Genomic DNA, 25,114 nt, shown 5'->3' on the forward strand with positions numbered 1-25,114 from the left:
CTCCATTCCGGACTCCGGGAAAAATCCGCTCCGGGTTTTCCAGGTTGCCGACTCCATTCCGGACTCCGGGAAAAGTCCGGTCCGGGTTTTCCAGGTTGCCGACTCCATTCCGGACTCCGGGAAAAGTCCGGTCCGGGTTTTCCAGGTTGCCGACTCCATTCCGGACTCCGGGAAAAGTCCGGTCCGGGTTTTCCAGGTTGCCGACTCCATTCCGGACTCCGGGAAAAGTCCGGTCCGGGTTTTCCAGGTTGCCGACTCCATTCCGGACTCCGGGAAAAGTCCTGTCCGGGTTTTCCAGGTTGCCGACTCCATTCCGGACTCCGGGAAACGTCCGGTCCGGGTTTTCCAGGTTGCCGACTCCATTCCGGACTCCGGGAAACGTCCGGTCCGGGTTTTCCAGGTTGCCGACTCCATTCCGGACTCCGGGAAAAGTCCGCTCCGGGTTTTCCAGGTTGCCGACTCCATTCCGGACTCCGGGAAAAGTCCGCTCCGGGTTTTCCAGGTTGCCGACTCCATTCCGGACTCCGGGAAAAGTCCGCTCCGGGTTTTCCAGGTTGCCGACTCCATTCCGGACTCCGGGAAAAGTCCGGTCCGGGTTTTCCAAGTTGCCGACTCCATTCCGGACTCCGGGAAAAATCCGCTCCGGGTATTCCAGGTTGCCGACTCCATTCCGGACTCCGGGAAAAGTCCGCTCCGGGTTTTCCAGGTTGCCGACTCCATTCCGGACTCCGGGAAAAGTCCGGTCCGGGTTTTCCAGGTTGCCGACTCCATTCCGGACTCCGCGAAAAGTCCGCTCCGGGTTTTCCAGGTTGCCGACTCCATTCCGGACTCCGGGAAAAATCCGGTCCGGGTTTTCCAGGTTGCCGAATCCATTCCGGACTCCGGGAAAAGTCCGGTCCGGGTTTTCCAGGTTGCCGACTCCATTCCGGACTTAGGGAAAAATCCGGGTTTTCCCAATTTCTGACCCGGGACGGAACGGATTTCTCTCTAAAAGTAATATATTTATTTTTTTTTTCGAATCTTTTCCTCTGTTTTGGGAGATATTTAGCCCATTAATCAATTTCCTGGCACATAAAGCTGCAGTTGGACAGGAGCGAGGGGCAGAGCGCTGTGAAAACTTTTCCCAAATTCCTTCTCTGTCTTGAAGGACAGAGTTATAAAAGCTTCTCCTGCAAGGGTGAAGAGCGACATTTGTTTGTTTTCAATTGTTTCAAGCAGTTATCTCTGGGTAGTAGCCCCATGTGGTAATTTCCCTGTGTGATCTCATTTTTATTATTATTTTATTTTAAATTCTCCATTGAACTGATACTATTTATGGTTTTCTTTTTGATGAAAATTTCAATTGCTTTGGCTTGAGCCAAAGCAGAATGGAATATTTCTGATGGGGCTCTTTGCTACTGAATTTTCTGGCACCAAACCAACGCATTCCTCGCTTTTAATCCTTTCCTGTCTTCCTTTGGCAATTGTGATTTCCCCACCTCCTGTGAATAAAACTTGAGGAAGATTTGTGTGGCTCCCTGCAGCAGGAACCACGGGGGAAAAAGAGACACGGCCCAAACCACAAATCTCCCTTTCCTAAATGAAATGTCTCTTGGCTGTCTGATTTTCATTATCTTTATTCTTTTTCTTCCCCCCTTCTTCCCCAGAAGATACATTTGGGCCATTAGCGATCGCAGTGTTTTCTGTGCAGTTCTGCTGGATATTTTTGTCAGTCTCAAATCCAAACGGTGCCAGATGGAAACCCCATGCTCTTCATAGATGATCATTTCCAGCATTCTTCTCTGAGGTTGTATAACATATGTCCACAAAAATTGGAAATGCTGTTTCCTTATATGAATTGTGCACACTCAAGGGCACAGGGAAGGTTAAGAAAATAACTGAGCCAAGACTGTTCTGTACTTTTAAAACAGATTAATTTCCTAAAGGGAGGTTAGATTAACATTTAGATTGGTTGTTGATTTGTTGTGGATTGTCTTATTGCTAAAAGCACCTGCATCTGGCAAAGCAGCCATGAAACCCATCAGCAAAGAGAAGTTTTATGTTAAAAATTGTCAATTTTACTAATAGGAAGGTGCTGGTTTTCTGATTTGGGGGGGGGGGGGGCGGGGGCAGCATTTGTGTTTATTTTTTTCCCTGCAAATATGTTTAGCTTTAGTTTGGGGCCGTTCCCATGGAATATTCCCATGGGAGCTTAACACTGACCCTCCTGGGCAGAATTTCCATCCTTGTGAGCTCAGCCCCTGCCATGGCCTGCCCGGGGCTCCTGGTGCTGCTCGGTTCCCAAGAAATGAGTGTGGACAGAGCGTGTCCTGCCCTGTGCCTGCCCGGGGAGCTCTGCTGGGACCAGCTGCCCCCAGCCCTGTCCCTGTGCCCATCCCATGTCCCCCTGTCCATCCCGTGTCCCCCTGTCCATCCCCGTGTCCCCCTGTCCATCCCCATGTCCATCCCCATGTCCCCCTGTCCATCCCGTGTCCCCCTGTCCATCCCCATGTCCATCCCCATGTCCCCCTGTCCATCCCGTGTCCCCCTGTCCATCCCGTGTCCCCCTGTCCATCCCATGTCCCCCTGTCCATCCCCGTGTCCATCCCCATGTCCCCCTGTCCATCCCGTGTCCCCCTGTCCATCCCGTGTCCCCCTGTCCAGCCGTACAGGGCTCATCAAAGCACTGCCTGTGTTCCTGGGGGCTCGGAAAGACCTTTCTGTTTCAGCTGCTGGAACTGGGGGCTGCAGAGAGCTGCAGCAAACACCGCCACAATCACCCTCAAAGCCAGGCAGTGAGCGATGCTGGGGTCGTGCCTGCACAGAAAGCATTGAGCTCTTCCTGGGCACTTGGCAAAAGGATGGGGATCTTGTCAAAACCAACGTTTTTGTGCTAATATACATCAAACTTTCACTCTGCTTTTGGGGCAGGCAAGGGGAGCGCACAGCCCCGATCACTGTGGGCTACCCCATGGCTGGGAGGCTGCTCAGGAGAGATAATCAGGCTCTTGCAAACATTCTGTGCAAACTTTCAGTCTGTTTCCATGAGGAGAAACGTCTTGTGAAGCTGTGTCCTTTGGTGTTGAGGGGTTTGTGGGAGCAGCCGAGGTTGTGGAGCTCTGGCTGGCTCCGGGTGCCGCACAGGGCAGGGGTTCCCCAGGAGAGGCGATGCTGGGAGCTGCTCCTGCATCCCTGCCAGCCAAACCCACGGCCACCCTCCTGTCCTGGAGCAGCTGGGCAGCTGCTGGCCCGGGATGTGGGGACAGACAGCACCAAAGCCAGCATCTGAGAGTGCCCTGGGGCTGCAGAGCTGTGCCTGCCCTTCCCTGGCACATCCCAGGCCAGGACAGGGAAGAGGATGGGAACTGGATGGGAACAGGATGGGAACAGGATGGGAACTGGATGGGAACAGGATGGGAACTGGATGGGAACAGGATGGGAACAGGATGGGAACTGGATGGGAACTGGATGGGAACAGGATGGGAACTGGATGGGAACAGGATGGGAACAGGATGGGAACAGGATGGGAACAGGATGGGAACAGGATGGGAATTGGGCGAGGAGAGCAGCGAGCTGTGCCTGTGCTGATCCTCCTCCCGGGGCTGGCATCACCCCCATCCACTGGGGACTGCCACCGGGGGAAGCATCAGCATTTTGGGCACCAGGGAATTGTCTGGCTGGGATGGCTGCTTGGCAGATGTGGTTATTTTACTGTCCTGGGCTGTTTGCTGGCTCTGGAGCTGTCAAGTGCCAGCTCAGGTGTTTTGGGGCTGTCAAATATCACAGGAAAGGAATTGCAGGACAGCAGCAGCTGACTGACTTTTCACTGGATACTCAGAAACTACTCTGAGAAGTTGGGAGGCTGGGGGGCCCTCTGTGGATTCTCTGAAAATTAGCTTATTACTTGACTGTTAAGCGTATTGTATATGCCAAGTAATTAATTTTTACAGCAAACTTGTCTATGATTTGGGCAAAGGAGCAATTAATTCTCTGGAAAGAGATCCATTATCATAATTGCTAATGGATCCAAAACTCCCTTAGACACAGATGGACAAAAAACTCCCTTTCATCTCCGTGATAAGGGTACCTGAGAGAAAGCCGGGTCCAGCCTACAGGGCAGGTAGTTATCCCATTAAAAACCCTAATCTAGTGCTAACTGTGCCTGCTGAGCTCCCGAAGGTCAGATGGACCAGAGAGAACCAGCAGCTCCTTCCTCCTCTCCCCAGCTGGCACAGGAGCACCAGCCCATCTCCTTTCCTCCCTCTGGGCTCTTCCCCGTGGGTATCTCTGGGCTTTTCCTGTGGCAGCAGGAACCAGTGAAGATGAACATCCCACACTCCCAGCTGAGCAGATCCAGGTGTCCTGTGCTGGGAGAGGAGCGTGGTGCCTGCCACAAACCTCTCCAAAAGGGGCTTTGTCCCTGCAGCCCCACAGAAGGGGCTGATCAAAGGACACACAGCCCTGCAGGGGACACAGCGAGACCTTTACTCCTTTTTCTATTTGCTGTGTCATTCTGCAACAAATTTCATATTTTCAGCTTGATTTGTGGTTGAAAGGACGATTGGGCACTTGCAGAACCGTAATTAACGTTTGATAGGAGCCAGCCCTCCAAGAGCAGCTACCAAAGAGACTCGGGGCTGTGCAGCTGCCAAGCCCTGCGTGTTTCCCTGGGCCCAGGGCAGCTGAACTCCGGGGATCTGGAGCTCCTGGGCAGGACACACACCTGCAGCACACAGCAGGCTGCACTTGCTGCTGCCCAGGGCACCACTGCTGGGAGGGAACAGAGCAAGAGCCTTTTGTGAGAGCTGAGCCGCTGCTCTTCGGTCTGTAGTGACAAAGGCATCAGTAACAGGACACTGGGAGGATGCTGAGATGGGCAGAGCTCAGGCTGGAATCTGGGAACACAGCCCATGCTCTTCTGCACCTCCTGAGCACCTGCATGGTCCTTCTGGAGCATCTTCTTGCTCTAGACATGCTGTTCTGTTAAAACTGAAAGCTTTATATGGTTTAGACCCAGCACAGGTCCAGCCCTGCTTGTTCTAGTGATGCCTTGGGATTTTAGCTTTTGTATTTTCCTGTACTTCTGCAGTGTATAACTCTAAAGCCCCATAGCCTGTCAGTCACTGTCTTCACATTTTGTTCAGACAAAACAGAATTCCTCACACAAAACACCACCTTTACTCACTCATGTGCCTCTGTGTTAAATTGGGAGGATTTCTTGCTGCTGGGTGCTGGCCCAACGTCCTTTGTGATCATCCTCAATCCCCAGTACAGTTGAAACAGCAAATATTTCTTCTGGAAAGAACCTGTTTTCCTTGTGGATCACAGCTACCCAGACAGTGTGATGGCATTTTTGAGCTCTGACTAAGGAAGGAAAGGGAAAACCTGAGGCTGTGTCCTGGGCACAGCCCTGGGGATGGAGTAGGTGCCTCACTCATGGAAGAGCCCAGCAGTGCCTCGTTACCAGAGGTGCTGAGGAAATGAGTCACAAGTCATTACTGAAGAGCTCTCACTTCAGGAGAGAGGAAGGAGTAGCTCTTCTAGGTATTGTTAATGGAAATTGTTCTGAGTGCTTCAGTGTCAGGAATAGCAGTTGAATTGTTTCTGGGGAAGCATTATCTTGCCACACTAGCTGTCAGTAAACACAGGTGTATCTAACTTTTTGCTCAAGGAAAGGAGTTTTTAGTTGATTCAATTCCCTCTTTTCAAGTTATTGGCTGCTGCTATTTCCCTTAATTTTCTTTTAATGAAAAAACCAAATATGACACTACATTCTGCTGATTAACACAGTAAAAGGGTTCTTAAATCTTCACATTCATTTACATATGGAGGGCTGAAGTGACTTGGATTGCTGATCCAGCCCCTCTGCAGGGCTGGCACTCAGCAAGGCTGGGTTGCTCCCAGGACAGAGCAGCTGTCCCTGCACATCCCTGGGGTTTGGGCTTTCTGCTTCCCAGGGACTGCTTCGCTTGGGAACGGCTGCACTGACCACACTGCTGTCCTGAGGTCAGGAATCACAGAAATATTGGTCTGGAGAGACCATAAATAAGGAAAAGTTTTGAAAGGAATTTGGAGATTTTGTAGGTTCATAAAGCTGCTGCTGGCAGAGCTCTTCCTGGGACTGGGAATGGAATCAGTCATTTTACTCACTCCCCCAGTTTAATGCAGACAGTCTCATGGTGGCAGCTTTTAAAAGCTCTTTGTCTCATTAAAGTTCAGTTAACTCATTGCTGAAATTAGAAACTTTTATGATTAATGACTTGTGGTAGTTCTTTAGAGAAGATGCTTCCGAATCAGATCTGCTTTATTTCCCTGAATCACTTCTGAGAGTTGTGTTATTGCCTCAGTTATGACACAGTGACAGTGACGCTTGGTGCTTCAAGAGAAAGACTCGGTAGTGATGCAATTGGTGATACAAGAGCTGTGTCTGAGGAGCAATTCAGAACTGCATGGCTGTAATAACACGAGGAGAGTGGCTTTTGGTGAACTCGCCACCTTTAGCACATTTTAACAGAGATGTGCCAGGCCAAAAGGTTTAGGATGAAGACTACAAAAACCAGGTGGCATTCATCTTGACTTGCTTTCTCTCCCTTTGTGAGTGCCTCTGGGCTGAGATGCAAATCCCATGGGCACCAACCCTTGGGTGCTCCCCGGGCTCTGGGTCAGAAACAGCAGCTCCGGAGCCCAGGAGCCAGGGCTGGGCTGGGGGCTCCAAGGGGAGCTGATGCAGCTGGGGCTGGGCTGGGGGCTCCAAGGGGAGCTGATGCAGCTGGGGCTGGGCTGGGGGCTCCAAGGGGAGCTGATGCAGCTGGGGCTGGGCTGGCATCCCTGCTCCTCCCCAGCTCAAGGAGTGTGTAAGGGCTTCATCCTGGGCTTCACAGCGTCCCACATCAGCTGGGAGTGCTGGGACTGATCCTGACAACGTCCCAGGGTGGCCTCTGCTCTGTGGTTTTCAGCTTTTATTTCATTTGTTTGTTGTGATTCCCTGCTTTGAAACTGCTCGTGTCAGGCTACTCCCCTTAGTGTATTATAGTGGGATTTTTATGCAATACTTAATTCTGTTATCTTTAAAATTACAGACTTGGCCCATGCTTTCATACTCCACACCTCTCCTCTCCCTTTGAAAGGAATCCTACAAGCATTCTAAAGCAAGAAGTGTTTGTGGAGTGACTCCACGAGTATAAATAGCTCTCAAGCAGAGCAGCACCTGCCATCTTCGATAGTCTCTCACTTCCCACAAATCACTCGTGCACGCAGGGCTTGATCACAGCTATTGTTTGTGCTAAGCTTCCTCCTACTCCTGTAATCCTCCTGTTGGACTGGGTGGGATATTCTGCATACAGGAAAGAGTGTGGGGACATCAATTGCAGCTGGGTATTTGGTGGGCACGACAGGGCGCTCGTGTCCGTGCTCTGCCAAGGGAATGGAGATGTCCACAAGCACCACCCTTCATGGAAAGGAGGTGGCCCTTGCAAAGTGCCTGTGCCACACTGACTCTGCTCATTGTGCCTGATGCTTCCCTACATGGGAGCTCTGGCCTTGTGTGACAGCTGCACACACGGGGGCTGTGGGCTTGGTGAGCTGGGGGTGCTGGGATCTTGCCATGCTCACCTGGGTGGTGTCAGGCACATCGGCCTCCCTGTGCCCAGTGTGTCCCCCCCTGTGCCCAGTGTGTCCCCCCCTGTGCCCAGTGTGTCCCCCCCTGTGCCCCAGTGTGTCCCCCCCGTGCCCAGTGTGTCCCCCCCTGTGCCCCAGTGTGTCCCCCCTGTGCCCCAGTGTGTGTCCCTCCCTGTGCCCAGTGTGTCCCTCCCTGTGCCCCAGTGTGTGTCCCTCCTTGTGTCCAGTGTGTCCCCCCCTGTGCCCAGTGTGTCCCCCCCGTGCCCAGTGTGTCCCCCCCTGTGCCCCAGTGTGTCCCCCCTGTGTCCAGTGTGTCCCCCCCTGTGCCCAGTGTGTGTCCCTGTGTCCTTCCCTGTTCCCAGTGTGTCCCTGTGCCCAGTGTGTCCCTGTGTCCTTCCCTGTTCCCAGTGTGTCCCTGTTCCCAGTGTGTCCCTGTTCCCAGTGTGTCCCTGTGCCCAGTGTGTCCCTGTGTCCTTCCCTGTTCCCAGTGTGTCCCTGTGTCCTTCCCTGTTCCCAGTGTGTCCCTGTGCCTCGAGGGCTGGAGAAGCCACGTTGCTGCTTCAGGGTGTGCAGAGGTTTGAGTTCAGTTGTAGTTCAGTTGTCCTGATAGATTCAGGTTGTTGGTACGTGGTTGGTGGCCCCTTCTGAGGAGCAAGGGTTGTACTGGACACCTTGGCTGAGCACAGCACTGCTTCTCTCTGCTTTTCCTGCAGACACAGCCAAGGCTGTTTTTATAATCTGCTGTCTGTAACTGCTGAAGGAAGGGGCACGTGGGGTTTATCCACCCTGGATAATGTTCATTATCTGCTGTACCTGGTGTGGCTCCTTCTTCCCTCAATTCCTCAATTCCCTCAATCCAATTTCCCTGCAATTGCCCAGCACGAGGCTGTTTGGGGATGCTCTTGCTGTGAGGATTTCCTGGCCTGCCCACGTTTCATCAGACCCCCACACCCTCCCCTTCTGCTGGACAATATTCCAGCTTTCCTCCCAGTCTCTGCCAGGTGCTGTGGAGGCCCTGGAGCGTCCCTGAGCTGAAAATGAGCTGGCTGGTTCATGGTGCTGCAGGGCCAGGGCTGTGGAGCCATCCTGGGGCAGGGCACGAGGAGGTGGCAGCTGGCAGGGTGGTGACACGGGCACTATTTAAACCTGGCACACGTGGCCACGCGCCTCAGACGTTCCTCAGGACGGCTGGGGGAGCTTGACATTCATAAATGATTCTTCTGACTCCTGCTAATTTTAGCCTCCAAGTGTTTACAAACAGAGCAGCATTCGTCCCTGCTCCTGATCCAGCAGGATTTCAGCCCCATCCCTGCTGGCTTGTTCCCTACAGGAAAAACAAAACGGGATACAAAGCAGTGGTAGCTAAGGGAGCATCAGACTGGAGGCACACACAGCCAGATCCTCATGGTATGAATATGTATCTGCAGCTATCATGGTGTCACCAGAAATGAAAAATGCTCTGCACCATGGGGGAATTCTGGAGGAGAGCAATGGGGAGCAGGGAGCTGAAGCTGAAAGTGCAGTTTTAGTGGTGCCCAAGGTGTCTGGCAGTGTTTCAGGAAAAGGCCAGGGAGGGATGGCATGGCAAGGTGTCACCAATTTGTGGTGACCAGCACTGAGCCCAGGTGCTGCCTCACACAGCTCAGGTGCTGGTGCACACAGCATCTCTGATCTGAACGTGCTGTTTGGCGTCTGCTTTGGAATGAGGCGAGAGGAAAACATCAAAAAAAATTCAATTCTATCAACACAGTTCACAGGGAGCTTTAGAAACAGGTTTGTAAATACACACAAACCAGTTTAAAATCCTTTCCCTTTCTAAACTCTGGCCTCCAAGAACAGGGTACATCTCCTGAAGTGTTTGTGGTTCTCTACAAAGGATGAGCAGGCAGAATCCTCCTGGGCTGGCAAGGCAAGGACCCACACTTGATTCTGGTCTAAAGGAGAAAGGCTGTAGCTGCGAGCTCTGCCTTGAGCAAATCCAAATCCCCCAACTTACCTGAAGCCTGCTTTGTTAAAAAAATCTCCAGTCAGGAGACACTTGATTTTCAGAGCTAAAATTCTCCAAGATCAAGGCAGCTGCTGCTCACTGCTGCAGCCAGCCCTTTGTGCTGTGGCAATCTGGTGGGTCAGGACTCACACAATTCTATAAAAACAAAAGGGAAACTATTTCTCATTTCTTTGCTCCTGCTCACACATGGCACTGTGCATGTCATCGAGGTCAAAACTTGGTTGACACATAAGAAATACCAGCTGCCATCTGATTGAAATGTGGAGTTTTTATGGGGTAGCTGCGAGTTCAGCTCAGCTGGAATGAGTGGGAAGCCTGGGGACACCTGGAACGAGCAGAGCCATGACCTGAGGAGGCAGGAGAAAGGTGCAGAAGGGCTCAGTGGAACAGAGCTGAGCTTCATCTTCTGATCCCCAGCCAGGGCTGAAGCTAAGGCATGTCTGAGTGAAGAAAATGATGGAAAAAATTCCATCAGGTGCTGCTTAAAATTGCTGCAAGTTAAAAAGAACCTGGCAATGGGATGAACTGCACAGAGCTTTAAAGAAGGCAGTTCTGTGGAGGAGAAGAACAAAAGCAGTAGAGGTAATAGGCTCATGTCAGAGGAAGCAACTTATTGTGTGGCTGCACAATTCTAGTGCTGCTTGGTGTGAAAGAGCATGCTCAAATTACCAGAATATATCTTGTCTTACACACTGTAAGCTTCTTGCAACACGTAGAACTTTCTTTTAAGGTGAGTTCCTTGAACTAAACAAATGTCTTTGTTTTTCCTTTAAGGAAACTCTGAACTTCAAGCATAACTGTTTTTTTTTAGATAACTTTGAGTCCAGAAATAGCCTGAAAAGCTAACTTTCACATTCCCCTCTCTGTCTCTCAGGCTCATAGAAATCAAACCCTGATTAATTTTTACAACACTCAAGGAAAATGTCAGACATGAAAATGTTATCTTATGGCACCATTGTATATGCAAGCCTCCAGCAATGTTAGAGTTCTGCTGGGCAAGCTTCCTTTCCACTGCTGCTGTGGGTGCTTTTTCCTGCTGCTGTTCTATCACCTTCCTTAAATTCAGCTGTGACTGCAGGGAAGGCTCACTCCTGAAATGCTCCTTGCAGTCCTTTCCCTGCCCTTCACTGACGAGGCCACAGGGTTCTGTGCCAGGCCTCCCTTTGCCCTGGGGCTTCAGGATGGTCTGAGGGTGCTTCTGGAGCTCTGCTCACCTTTGGGGTGATGCACATCCCATTTCTGGGGTTCAGCTTTGGGGTGATGCACATCCTGCCCTGGGGCTCAGCTTAGGGGTGATGCACATCCTGCCCTGGGGCTCAGCTTTGGGGTGATGCACATCTCAATTCTGGGGCTCAGCTTTGGGGTGATGCACATCCCAGTTCTGGGGTTCAGCTTTGGGGTGATGCACATCCTGCCCTGGGGTTCAGCTTTGGGGTGATGCACATCCTGCCCTGGGGCTCAGCTTTGGGGTGATGCACATCCCAGTTCTGGGGCTCAGCTTTGGGGTGATGCACATCCTGCCCTGGGGCTCAGCTTAGGGGTGATGCACATCCCATTTGTGGGGCTCAGCTTTGGGGTGATGCACATCCTGCCCTGGGGCTCAGCTTTGGGGTGATGCACATCCCATTTGTGGGGCTCAGCTTTGGGGTGATGCACATCTCAATTCTGGGGTTCAGCTTTGGGGTGATGCACATCCCATTTGTGGGGCTCAGCTCACCTTTGGGGTGATGCACATCCTGCCCTGGGGTTCAGCTTTGGGGTGATGCACATCCCAGTTCTGGGGTTCAGCTTTGGGGTGATGCACATCCTGCCCTGGGGTTCAGCTTTGGGGTGATGCACATCCTGCCCTGGGGCTCAGCTTTGGGGTGATGCACATCCTGCCTCCCCAGCTTTCTCTCAGCTGCACTGGGGCTGGAGCAGACCAGCTGCCACTGCCACTCTGCAGCTCAGTGCAGTCAAACATCAAAGCTCCAGCTCCACTTCAAAACCCTTTAAGTTTTAGGACTTGAGGAAGCAGAAGGAGGAGTTGTGAGGGGAAGGCTGTGGCAGGGAATGAAGGGCTGTGTGAGGGAGGGCACTTTGCTCTTGCTTTACACAGCGAAGAGCAGCGAGTGACTGTGATTTGTGCTTCTTGTGTTCATGAGGGGTGTGGGACAGCCTTCACCTGAGCCTCTGGACAGCACAAGAACCACTCCCAGGCCTTTCATCTTTACCCTGTCACAAACCTTTTACCCGCCTTGGAGAAGGAGCCCTGGGCAAAAATCTGTTTTTACATCAAGGCACCTGGATTCAGTTTAGAACACTTCGAAGTTCTTCCTTCATTTTCTTTCCCTCCAGCTGCTAAAGTTCTTTCTGCAGGTGTCTAACAAGAGCTACCAAGTTAAGGATTTGTTTTGGTTGGTCATGGTTCCCAGTGTGTCCCTGGAGGGGACACACACCGCCTGTCACCTCTGCAAGGACACAGCCCCTCTGCTCTGGGTGCAATTCCTGCAAACACGGGCAGGGCTGGGTGGGCGAGGGGAGAGGGAGAGGGGAAGGGAGAGGGAAAGGGGAAAGGAAAGGGAAAGGGAGAGGGGAAGGTGAAAAGGAAAGGGAAAGGGAGAGGGGAAGGGAAAAGGAAAGCTAAAGGGAAAGGGAAAAGGAAAAGGGAAAAGGAAAGGGAAAGGGAAAGGTGCTCCTCTATTGCCCTGTCCCATTGCAGCACAGCCCTGTGGAACCTCTGTGAGTGCTGTAAATGGTCACTGCACATCACTGGAGTCAGGGTGATGCTGCTGGTGTGAAGGACAATTCTTAAACGTCAAACTTGAGGAGAGGGGTAACCTCAGAGGAGAGCTGGCAAGCACTCATCTGTTAGTGGTAATCTGGATAGGATTTTAAGACAGGAAGCTTTTTTTGTAGGTTTTCAAGATTTAGTTTTTACTTCTCATTTGATTTGTAAGACATTTAATTAATAGCTTTGCCTGTGGCAGTAATTGGTGAGTGATATCCCCCTGTCTTTATCCCAACCCAGGAGAGTTTTGTTCCATTTTCTGTGCCCTGCCCTGCTGAGGAGGGCAGTGATGGAGCAGCAGGACCTGGCACTCCTCGGGATGTACGATCTTTATCCATTCTCACTTGGATCTTCTAAGGGCATCTCTGTTGATCAGACTGAATTACTTAGAGAAATTAAACTGCAATCTCCGTACCATCCATTAGCTGGAACTCTATTTGCGTGTAGCAGTTGGGTTTTGGCAATCAGAAGGAGGAGGATTGTGCACAGCAAGCTGTCTGCTCAAAAAAGATCCGTGTAGTGCCTAAGGCTGCGTAGGAATAGGAAAGGTAAAAATAATGTGGGGGCCAAATGAAACATCCATCAGCACAGGGATGTGCCTGCTGGAGGACAGGCTGTGCTTTGGCCCTGTGTTTAGTATTTATCTCTCCTGTAAATCCTCGTGCCTTTTATTGTAACACACGACTGGCAGTACAGAAATTGGCCAATTCCAGTAGGAGCAGTGGTAGGCCAGGAAAGAAGGAGATGTGGATTTCTCTGGGCTGATTTTATAGGCACCACTGCAAAACAGTGGCAATGGAACCAGACACACGCCTTACTTATTTTATCAACATTGAATAGATACCTCTAGATGCCAGTATGAATATTGAAATATAAATTGAAATGAGGATTAAGTACTTGTATTAGTGAGACTCTATCATGTCTGGAATCTTAAATGTAAGGCCTAATCCTGCTCTGCCTGAATGTAGGGAGAGTTTTACTGCAGATTTAACTGGGAACATACCAGGAGCCATCATGACAAAGCTTTAAAGGCACAATGTAAGATTCCTGCTATATAAAAGAGTAGAATCTGGACCTTTTACAAACCCCTGCCTACAGGAAAAAAAAAAAACTTCAACTTGAGAATCAGCCAAAGAACCAAGGAAAATGTACACTGAGGAGTAATGTCACTACTGTATCTGTGTGAGTTCCAAAATTCCTCGGGGGATGTAAGTCTCTGTAGATGTTTTATGAGGGCAGGAAAAGCACGTTCATGACTTGAGTGTGTGTTTTATGGACACACCGTTCAGCCACTGCACATTGAGCAGCGAGAGCTTTGCTGTATAAAAGCACTTAGAGTTTACAGTTTCAGGTTGTGCAGTGATACTCGACTGAGCCAAGCCGGTGCCAAGTCAGAACTTCTGGGAGATGTTTGTGGGGCAGAAATACCCTCAGCAGAGGCACAGCTGGGTGTCAGGCTCTGCTGTGCCTGCTCCCGGACGGGCAGCCCGAGCTGGCAGTATTGGGGAGCCCAGCCATGCCCTGCTGTGTCTCTGCTGTCACAGCAGCCTCGCGTTTCCCTGCTCAGCCGGAGCTGGGGAGCGCTGGCTGTGCGCGGCCAGGTGCGTTTGGAGAGCTCAGGAACCACACACGGGATGCTCCAGGCGTCTGTGCTGCCGGGCTTGGTGCCACGAGCTTTAAATGACTCCATCGCAATCCTCAGAGGCACACAAAAGGTGCGGAATTAGAACAATTTACTGATATTTGTCGTTAAATCGTGCTCCCCCCAACAAAGACTGCCTTGGATTTACACCCTCCCAAGGCAGACAGAGCACCTGAACAGCACTCACATGGACAGATTTCAATGTGCTGAACTCCTGCTTCTAAAATTCTTCTCATCTAAAGATTTCTCTGCACTAAATCTTCTTCCTCTGGGTTCCTGATTTATCTGGAGGTGCAGGAATGGCTGTGGATTCAGGAAGTCAGGGAATGCTGTCAGTGAGAGGGACAGGATCCATGTCAGGGCCATGCACAGGTGAGTTTCTGCCTGAGCCTGGCTCTGCTGTGATGCCTGTGCATCATTCCTGCCACCACAGCATCCGGGGGCTTCTCGGCTTCCAGGGCTGGAGCTGGGAGCAGTGAGGGGACAATCACCCTGCTGCAGCTGGCAAGTGATGCACCAAGACACTGAGGCTCAGATTCGTGTCTCAATATTTGAGTTAGTTAAAGAAATTGTGTTGCAAGCCCAGACCTGAAGTGATTCCCTTAAAACAGAGAGCTGCTCACTGCAAAGTGAGGAACTGAGGAGGCAATCTGAAGACACAAGTCAGCATCCCGAGCACGGAGCCATCTCCACCAGGACACTCCAGCCACCAAGGCAGATTTCAAATTAAAGGCAGTGCAAACTGTACCTGGATTGCAATAAACCTTCATGCAAATCCCCTATATTTTACATGCACGACATGATATGCTAGCACTGTTTTAACTGACACTTCTAAGCCCTGGAAACCAGTAAAGGGAAAAACCAGCTCATTTTAAAAGAGCAGGGTAAGCTTCCTTTGCCCACCAGTTGGTACAGTTCTTTCACAGCCTGCTGAGCTGCTGCTGCCTCCAGTGCAGCGAGTTTGATTGTATTTGGTCAATGGAATAACTCCTGGTGCAGAACTGCACAGCTCTCCTGGCAAAGATGAGAATGGCTCAGGTAAGGCAGCTTCACTGCCAGCACCAACACAGCGTTCATCAGTGACATTCGGTGCTGGAAATTTCTCACACCAGAAGTGTGAATTGTCACTGACTCTCAGCAAAGACACTGCAAGAGCCTTTGGCACTCGGGTCTGAGTTGTATCGGAGAGCTGAAATCTCCTTGCTGGGGTTCATCAGCTGCTTCTGAGAGTGCTGGCTCAGCTGAGCAGAGAATCTCTCCTGGCCCTTTCCACCTCCAGCTCTCTGGATTCAGCGGGCCCTGTTTGGAGAGAAAGAGACAAGGGAAAGACCCGGCTTTTAACCCCCGGAGAGTCTCTGAAGTGTTAAAAAAACAAACAGCTGAAGAGGCTCCTGTGAAATAGACTTTACATGGAGAGCACTCCAACTCCAGTATCATCAGAGGGCTTACCGAATCCCAGAATCATTCTGATTGGGAAAGGCCTCTGAGAGGATCAGATCTAACTGTTAACCACGTCCCCAAGTGCCACATCTCTGTGGTTTTAAATACCTCCAGTGCCCTCCAGCAGCTCCCCAGCGATGCTCTCTGCATGTCACAGCTGACCTCACCAAGTGACTGGAGATCGGGCTCACAGCTCCCGATTCTCAGCTTAATCAGCCCTGACATTCCCAACCGCGCTGGATCCCGGTGTGCCGGGGCAGTGAGACCATCCCCGCCGTGTTTCATCACCCGCTTACTCCGGCCAGGGCAGGGCAGGGGGGGAAAGCCGAGCTGTCCCCAGCTGTCCCTGCAGCAGGGATGGTGCCGGGCAGGAATTCGGCCCCACTAAAAATAGCGGTGCCGGGGCTGCTGCCGTGCCGGGGACCCCGGGGCAGGGCTCAGCCCCAGCCGTGCCTCGCTGTCCCCGCGCCGGGACAAAGCCCCTCGCCCTCATCAGCCCGACTGGTTCCGGGCTCTGCGGAGCGGGCCCGGGGCTGCCTGGGCTCGTCCTCCCCCGGCCCAGGGAGTTTCGCCCCCCGAGGAGGACGGGGTCAGGACACGCCGCTCTGTGGCACGGCTGAGGGGCTCAGGTCCCGTCCTGCTCCCCGAGGGGGATGGAGGGGGTGAGCGGCGGGGCACAGCGGCACGGCCGGGCTCGGGGTGTCCCTGCCCACAGAACCCGCTCCGTGCCCCCCGGTAACGGGAACGCCCCGTGCCCCCCGGTAACGGGAACGCTCCGTGCCCCCCGGTAACGGGAACGCTCCGTGCCCCCCGGTAACGGGAACGCTCCGTGCCCCCCGGTAACGGGAACCCGCCCCGTGCCCCCCGGTAACGGGAACGCTCCGTGCCCCCGGTAACGGGAACCCGCCCCGTGCCCCCCGGTAACGGGAACGCTCCGTGCCCCCGGTAACGGGAACCCGCCCCGTGCCCCCCGGTAACGGGAACGCTCCGTGCCCCCCGGGCCCCGGCAGCAACAGGCTGCGGGCAGGGCAGCGGGCACGGCCGGGACCGAGCCCGGAGCCGCCCTGCGGGAGCCGCTCCCCGCCGGCCGAGGGGCAGGGGAGCACCGGGGGGCAGGGGAGCACCGGGGGGCAGGGGAGCACCGGGGGGCAGCGGAGCCCCGCTGTGGGGAGGGGGATGCGGGGAGCCGGGGGGGCTGGAGCTGCCCCCTCCAGCCCTCCTCGCTGCCGCCAGTGTAAACCTGCCGCCTGTTCTGCAGTGACGGGGACTCGCGTCCTCCTCCTCCTCCTCCTATCCGCGGCTGCAGCTCTGCTGCTCCATCCCATTATTATTAGGGGAGGATGCGAAAAGAGAAAAACCCGAAGCCAACACACCCAAGCAAACGCCCCCCCCCGAGTGACGGTGCCCCCCTCCCCCGGTCGCTGGCACTTGCAGGACCAGCTGCGCTTCCCTGGCCCTGGGGAGGGGAGGCAGAGCCGGGGAGGCGGGGGAAGGAGGGGGCCGGGGCCAGGCAGGCACAGGGAAGATCGCTTTTGTCTCCGGCACGGCGAGCGGCGCAGGGGCTCGGTGCTGCGGCTGCCGGAGCCCCCCGCTCCCCGCTGGGCTCCCGCAGGCTCCGAGGCTCCGCGCCGGGGAGCGGGCAGCTCGCCGGCTCCTCATTGCCCCCCCGCTCCCCTTCTCTCGCTCTTATTCCTGCCTTCTCGGCGTGGAGGATCCCCCACCCGCTCGCACGCCGCCCCCCGCCCGGGGTTTCTTTGGGTCCGGCCGGAATTCGCGACGCTCCCGGGGATTTTCCCACCCAAGCTGGGGTCTATGAGCGGGAAGGTGATCAAGCCCAAAGAAGAGAAAGATGCTTCCAAGGGTAAGGCAGGCGCAGCCGCCCCGATACGCGGCTCGTTCCCCGCGGACAGCCCGACCTCAGCGGGCCGGGAGGGGGGAACAGCCCGGGGGCCGGCGCTGGAGCCCGCGGTGCCCGCGGTGCCCGGGGGCCGGCGGTGCCCGCGGTGCCCGGGGGCCGGCGCTGGGGCCGGCGGTGCCCGCGGTGCCCGGGGGCCGGCGCTGGAGCCCGCGGTGCCCGCGGTGCCCGGGGAGCCGGCGCTGGGGCCGGCGGTGCCCGCGGTGCCCGGGGGCCGGCGCGGCTGCGGGGGCCGCTCAATGCGGCACGGCCGGGTCGGGGCCCCCCCGTTCCCCGGGGGAGGGGGCGGCTCCCGGCCGGGGCCGGGGGTGCTCGGTGCTGCGGCGGCCCCGGCTCCGGGGGCATCGCCATGGAGACACGGGGCACCGGGGCTGGCCACGGGGGCTTCCCGGCCACGGGGGCTTCCTGGCCACGGGGGCTTCCCGGCCACGGGGGCTTCCCGGCCACGGGGGCTTCCCGGCCATGGGGGGGCTTCCTGGCCATGGGGGCTTCCCGGCCATGGGGGCTTCCTGGCCATGGGGGCTTCCTGGCCATGGGGGCTTCCTGGCCACGGGGGCTTCCCCACCCCGCTTCGCCCCGGGCCCCGCGGCGCGGGGGGCATGGCTGGGGATGTGGGGGTCCCTGCCGGGGTACAGTGGGGTCCGTGCCGGGGTCTCTGCTGGGGTACAGTGGGGTCCCAGGTGGATGTGGGGTCCCTGGTGGATGTGGGGTCCCAGGTGGATGTGGGGTCCCTGGTGGATGTGGGGTCCCTGCCGGGGTCTCCCCGGGGTCGCGCAGGTGGCGATGTCCCCCTGCCCATCCCGGGGGGCTCGGGGTCCCTCGGGGTCCCCCGGGGTCCCCCGCACTCGGTGTGTGCCCGCTGGGGCCCGGCCTCCCCGGAGGACCAAAAGCCACCTTTATTCACTGATCCTGGCAGAGCGAGTGGGACACTGGCGTTCACTTTCAGCGGCCTGAGAGGCCGAATCAAAGCAATCCAACCTTTCTATTCTTGATAAAAAGTTTTTTTTGTTTCATGATTTTGAAAGTTGATGTTAAACACTTCGGGGAACTTTCTTTTTTTTTCTTTTTTTTTAAATGTGAGTTTTTCCCCAGCTGTTTTTCCCGTTCCTACTATGTTCTGTCTTACGTCCAAAACCTGCATCACGTTTGTTCTTAGCAACACAATCAACTTCACTACTCGGATGCATTGCAAAACCTCCCTTTTTTCCTAGATAAATATGGTTTGCCTTTGCATTATGTTCTTTGAAGTTGAGTCGGTTTTGATTTTTTTTTATGGTGGCTTTGTTCACTATATTGCGCTTTAAATAATTTATTAAGCAGAGCAGAACAAAAGATTCCCACCTTTCTGAGGAATTATTTTGTGTGATTTAGAACTGTGTTATAATGATAAGCAAAAAGAAACTGCCGTACTTGTACTGTGCTTGCCTGAAAGCTTATTTTTAAAATCAAGCTTACACATTGCATTCTGTGCTAGGATTCCAGGTTTTAATGGCAAAGATGATGTCTGAAATTGCCAGTGTAGAGGCTGTGGCACATTGGAGACCAGCGGGACAGAGGCATTTGTGTGTGTTAGTGAGTCAGTGGTGCTGCCGGGACGTGCAGGCTGTGATGTCAGTGCTGACACAGAAGGTGAATATTCTGAGGCTCCCAGGAAAGGCAGTGCTGACACTCCGCTCCAGGAGATGCTGCTGCGCTCCCTGAGCTCCCATCAAAACTTTCTCTGCCAGCACCAAGGGAAGAGGCAGCTCCAGCTCCAGCAGCAGGTCCATGTGTGAGGTGCTCTGTGACTCACAGCACCTGTGAAACAGCTTTAAAAAGGCTCCGGGATGCTGGGGAGGAGTTAATGTTCACTCCTTCATGTGCAGGCTGCCTGCTCCTCTTCAGCCTCTTCAGTTGTGGACAAAAATAGGAAATGGTTTTTCCACTGAACCACCTGGATTCTCTTCTGGTGATTGCAAGTGTTAATACTCTTGAATGGGAATGTTTAATTTGGCTCTAGCCTTAGTAAACCCAGGCAGTGATGGGTGGGATTTTCGTGAGATTTTTTTGGTTTGGCTGTTGCTGTTTTTTTGGGTCTTTTTAATACAATAAAACAGAAATTTGCCTGAAAAGGATGGGATACCATTTCCTGCGTTTTTCTGCAGGTGTTCTGTGGCACTGGAGTCCTGAGAGAGAGCTCTGTGGTTTTGGGTTAGTTAACCCCTCTTTCACAGAACAGTATAATCATGGTTTATGTAGCAGTAGCTTATTGTTCCTGTACCCCCATTCTGCAGGGTCACACGGTGCAGTTTGAGCACCTGCTGGAAATGCAGGTTATGTTTGCCTGATAAATGTGGAATGCTCCTCACTGAGAGCCCTGGCAGCTTTTCTTACTCCTGGAGCTTTCTGGGGCATGGCAGGGCCATGCAGGAGCTGGGCTTTGCTGCAGCTCTACAGAATTTCACAGCACAACTGGCGGAGCTGGGCTCTGGGAGCTGTTGAAAGACACTTTCTTCAATCGGATTTTGGGGTGGGTCTTTTTAGAAAAAACTGATTTATACAGAGCCTTGAAAGGCCCTGGGTTTTGGTGGGAATAAGCACAATCCAGAGCAAATACTTAACTGCCTTGCAATGGCTGTTTGCAGTTAAATTACCCTTGTGTAAAGTCTGTGCTGGTGTCAGTGGAGTTCTGCAGGTGTTACAGAAATATCAAAGTCTATTTTTAATTAAAAGCTTTTGAGGGGGTTTTAACTTCTTTCCTGAAGCCAAAGAGGAAAGTAACTGCTTGCTTTAGAGTGTGTGGGTCCCACTTGTAAGTCCTGCCTAGAAAACCCAGTGATGACTGTTTTGCTCAATATCTGGTTGCTTCTAAAAGAGGCTGTGGACACTTGAGAATTATCTGCTCTGATCTTAAATAAAGCTCATGGATGAACAGAATGAAGTCAGGGATGTGCTCCTTCACTTTCTGCAAGGTGCTGCATTAATTGTGAGGATGTACCTGTAAGATAATGGCAGATAATGGCATTGATTTCCCTTCCCCCCTGTTCTTCTCAGGCTGTGTGGGAGTTGGGCAGGTGCAGGGTGCCCAGGTATCCTCACAGGTGCTTCCCCACAGGCTGGGCAGGAATGTGAGGACTGGAGAGGAGCAGCTCAGCATCCCATGGCCATCTCTGATGGCTGGGAGCAGCTCTGAGCTCAGGAGGTGTCCTGGGTGTGTTCCCAGCACAGCTCTGGTCCTGATGGTTTGGGTTTGGAGCAGCTCTCCTGCGCTCCCAGCACAGCTCTGGTCCTGATGGTTTGGGTTTGGAGCAGCTCTCCTGCGCTCCCAGCACAGCTCTGGTCTAACACTGGTGGTTTGGGTTTGGGTTTGGAGCATCTCTCCTGCACTCCCAGCACAGCTCTGGTCTAACACTGATGGTTTGGGTTTGGGTTTGGGTTTGGGTTTGGAGCAGCTCTCCTGCACTCCCAGCACAGCTCTGGTCTAACACTGATGGTTTAGGTTTGGGTTTGGAGCAGCTCTCCTGCACTCCCAGCACAGCTCTGGTCAAACACTGATGGTTTGGGTTTGGGTTTGGAGCAGCTCTCCTGCACTCCCAGCACAGCTCTGGTCTAACACTGATGGTTTAGGTTTGGGTTTGGGTTTGGAGCAGCTCTCCTGCACTCCCAGCACAGCTCTGGTCTAACACTGATGGTTTGGGTTTGGGTTTGGAGCAGCTCTCCTGCACTCCCAGCACAGCAGAGCAGGTCCCCCCAGGCAGGTTCTTGTCCTGCCATGCAGCTGCTGTGACAGAGCCTCAGGTGTGCCAGAGCAGGGAACCTTCCCCAGAAGTTTTTGCCTTGCACTCTGGGCACGGTACATCGAGTGTCCTTGGGGCTGTACAACGTAACCTGCTTTGAATTAAATATTTTTTATCTTTTATTTGGGGGAGACCTGTGGGGCAGGAGGAGAGCCCTGGGCACTGGGAGGGAGCTGAGATGTGCCTTGGACCTGGGCCTGGGAGAGCTCGTGCTGTCTGGTGTCACAGCCAGGCTCCTTCCAGAGGCTGCTGTGCAATTTGTGTGGCTCCTCTGAGCAAAGTCAAGAGCTGGAGCAGAGAGTCTCCAACTAAATCTGAGGAATGATTCATCTGCATTTGTTTTTCTTTTTACTAAGGGGATTATGTACTGTTGGCTTCCCCATCAAAGCAGATGCAGGGGGATCTTTTCCTGTCACCACAAGGAACTCGGATAGCTTTTGTCCAAAAGTCTGATAACCTCAGCCATAAGTAGTGAGAAAATGCTGGGTGTATTTTCTTCTGCAGACAGCAAAATAGGAGCATTTTTGAGGCTGAAAGCTTCTAATCTGAGAAGAGTGTATTGAAATAGTGACAGGAACAGTGAAGACTTCGGAGTACAGGTACTATTCTAATTCAGTGACAGCAGAAAACAAAGCACTTAGAGAAATCACTTGGCAGGAAAAATAGAAGTCAGAATTTTGAGGTATCTATTACTGCTTTTCCTGGCTTTATGGGAATATAGTATAATGCAGCCTCTGATTGAAAGGTCTGGAGAAAAGCTGACGAAAATAAAGCAGCTGATCTCAACAGTTATATTTCTATAGTACTGAATCATGAGAAAGTAACTTACTTCAGGGACTGGAGAGGAGCAGCATGTAAGCTGACCACGTCTTGGTCTGAGTGCACGGAATCAAAATTAGCAGCAAGTGCAGCCCTGGGTGAGAAGGGGGAAGGGAGCTCGGTGCTGAGTGCCTCGAGTGCTGCTGGGCCAGCTCAGCTCAAGGCAGGACACTTCTTTGTCTTCTTGTCAGAAACTGGGGTGCCACTTCTTCCCCATTCCACACCAAAAGCCCCCCAAGCTTCAGCTGCAGTTCAGGGTGTGAACTCGAGGATCTGGTCAGGCAGATGTTTGCCAGCAGCAGATTGGGTCGTGTTGTGGTCAATTGGTGCTATTGACTTACACATCAGAACTTGTGGTTGTATTTTAAACATTTAATGACACCAAAGAGTGAGGGTTAAACACAATGGGTTTGTTTTGTTCACTTCACACTAGAAATCTCTGGGCCTCCTGTCTGAGATTCCAGATTTCACTTTGAAATCAGCCTGGGAAAGCAAGAGCCAAACTCTGGGCCATGACCCATGGCATGCTGGATATTAATGCTGCAGGTCACAATCGACACTCCCTGCTTGGCTGAGGTCCTGATCCATTCACAACTCCCAGTGGCACCAGTGGGAGTTCTCTGTGTCTGCCTGTGGCTCTGCCTCTGATTAGTGGGTGGTTGTTAATGTGCCCATGCTTGGAATATTTACAGTAACTACCTCCTGTTATGACTCATTATTTGGGACTGCCTTTGGTACCACAAACGACAGTAACTCTTTATGAAAGAAACATCCTTCCCTCTCAATCCCAAGACAGTGGCCCCTCACATATGTTGAGAAAACGTCAGCAACTAAAAAGTGGAAGCAGCCTTGAGATCCAAATGCCAGCACATTGCTCTTGAATGATTTTCAGAGGAAATCCACAGCAAGGCAGCATTTTCAGGGACGTGCTCCACACTCTGGGGTTTCTTGCAGAGTTGGTTCTTGTGTAGCTGCTGTCCATGGCAAGAACTCGTACAGAAGGCAGTAAAAGTCATCTTTTTTTTTTTTTGCTTCTAGAGGAAAACTTAATAATGGCTGCTTCTTGACAGATCTCATCTTCAAAGGCAAGAGTCCCAGGCAGGTGAAGGCTGGAGGACAAGTGTCCCCACAGAGCGTTGCAGGGGGCTGCAAAGGGAGCAGCAGCAGCCCCAGCCATGCAGAAGAATTTGCAAGGTTTGGGTTTCTGGCATCTCTGCTCTGGGGCTTGTCACTGGCTGGATTTGTGCCATTTCCTGGCATTGCTGCAAGGCACTGCTCTTACCCCATAGCTGTGGGAATTGAGTGTGCCAGGGTAGCCTTGGGGCAATGAATGTTCACTTTCTGCTTCTGCTCCTCCGTGTGTGGCAGTGCTGTGGCGTGTTGAAGATGTGGCTCCACACTTGTGAATCCATGCTTTTATAAAATCCTCTGTAAATCTGGGGTGTCCTGTGTACAAACAAAACATCTGTAACTCCAAGAGGACAAGCTTCACGCCCTGGACAACCTATAGCTGAGCATTTTCAGAGCAGGGTTTTTGTGGTGATGTGCACTGGAGAGGAAGAGCCCTGTTGGTGCTCTCACATCTCCTCTGTGGGACTGAAGGTTCCTTTGTCACTCCTGTCCCTCTCAGCTGAGCCTGGCTCTAGGGCTCATGTAGCCCAAACTGTTTTTTCTTTCCTCAGCTACGCCATTTGACCAATTAATAAATTTAACAAAATTCCATGTTTTTCCCAAAGTACGGCTTGGTCAATCATACGTGAAAATGCATGATGAAAACCAAAATGAGACAGCTTATGATATAAATGTTATTTACAATTTCTGTGTGCTGTATCTTGGGTGAAGGGTTTCCTTGAATTGCCTGCTCTGGTTTCTTGCTCAATATTTGTATTGTGTTGCTGAGTGAGATGAAGGCAAAAATAATTTAAATTGCACCCTCAGGCAGGTAACAATTCAGTTCTTTTCATGAAGAGAGTGTAAAGTGGGACTGTTCTCCACTTAATTAGTTTTGTGAGAGTGATGTGTAAGGCAAGGTCAGTGCTAAAGGAAGAAAGGGCTGGCATGGATTGAACACTGCTTACGTTGTTTGAATAATTAGAGCAGCACTGGGAGGTGGGAGGGAGCAGGGGACAGACATGAAGTGTGGAGAAGAGATATTCCTGAAACAGCAATCGAATTGCCATTGATCTGGGCTGCATTACACGTACACAGTTCAAGATTGACTGAATCTGAGCTAGTGGTGCTTGGTTTCCTGTGACACTGCTTGTGCCTGGAGCTGAAATGAAGGTGTATTTATAGAGATCCCTCTGCTCTGTGGCCCAAGGAATCTCTAGATGCTCTTCAAAACCTGGGGCTTGACATAATTGATAAAAGGCTCTCTAGGTTGCTTTAACAATAAATTGTTTAACCAGTGCTTGATACCTTTGATACATGTGCTTTTAGTTACCACCCAATTTAGGATGAAATTTAGGCTTAGCTGCTGCCTTTAATGGTGGAAGTTTAGGAGTTCTGAGCCACTTTCCCCTACCCCCATTGCCTTTTTTTTATTCAAATCCAGCAGTAATTAGCACTCATCTAATTACTTTATTTTTCTGTTCATTTTGTGTACGGAATCACAGGATGGTCCTCACTGGAAGGGAGCACTGTGGGCAGTGTGCTGTCAAATTGCTCAGACAGAAACATTTTTGGATTTTCCGTGTGCTGTGGAGTTCTGTGCAGCTGTCTTTCATGTGCAGCTCACACGTGAAATCCTTACATTGCTCTTACATCTCAATTTGCCCAAGTTGTGCTACAACTTTCCAGAGCTGCCTGGAAAACGATAAATGTTTTAATTGTTATTGTACACAGTGCTCCCCACTGCTGTCACACGTTGTTCCTCCGAGTGCTGCAGGAGAATAAGAGACTGGGATGGAGCCAGTTGTCCCTGCAAGCCACTGTCACTTCTTGTGGGGTGCAGAGCTGGAATGCCTGGCCCTGCAAGTGTTCCCTGTTGAAACACAGATGTGGAGCATTCTGGGGAGCTGCAGCACTGGTGGGAGGTTCAGGTGTGTGCATTTCCTGAGGGAACGCTGTTGGTGGCTGCTGGAGGCCATCAGGCAGGGCAGGTGTGCTCAGGTGTTGTTCTCCATGGCAGTTGTTCTCCAGACACAGT

General features: G+C 52.5%; 1 protein-coding gene and 1 long non-coding RNA gene across 3 annotated transcripts in view; one reads left to right on the forward strand and one right to left on the reverse strand.

Moving 5' to 3' along the window:
- Positions 1 to 12,491: 12,491 nt before the first annotated feature.
- Positions 12,492 to 16,207, reverse strand: LOC111928536 (uncharacterized). Its single transcript, XR_002864164.2, has 2 exons — positions 15,565 to 16,207; positions 12,492 to 15,315 (listed from the first exon to the last, which is right to left on the reverse strand). It is a non-coding gene; the product is annotated as an uncharacterized LOC111928536 (long non-coding RNA).
- Positions 16,208 to 16,946: 739 nt separating this feature from the next.
- Positions 16,947 to 25,114, forward strand: part of FGF13 (fibroblast growth factor 13) — a 187,940-nt gene continuing 179,772 nt past the window's right edge. The window contains exon 1 of one of the 2 annotated variants that reach the window (XM_086850078.1): positions 16,947 to 17,317. In XM_086850078.1, the coding sequence (XP_086706204.1) occupies positions 17,269 to 17,317 (49 nt within the window). In that variant the 5' untranslated portion in view covers positions 16,947 to 17,268. The remainder of the gene's footprint in view (positions 17,318 to 25,114) is intronic. The other variant, XM_086850081.1, reaches the window with a different exon arrangement.

This window comes from Cyanistes caeruleus, chromosome 14 (assembly GCF_971803275.1).
Source record: "Cyanistes caeruleus chromosome 14, bCyaCae1.hap1.1, whole genome shotgun sequence".
Lineage (NCBI taxonomy): Eukaryota > Metazoa > Chordata > Aves > Passeriformes > Paridae > Cyanistes > Cyanistes caeruleus.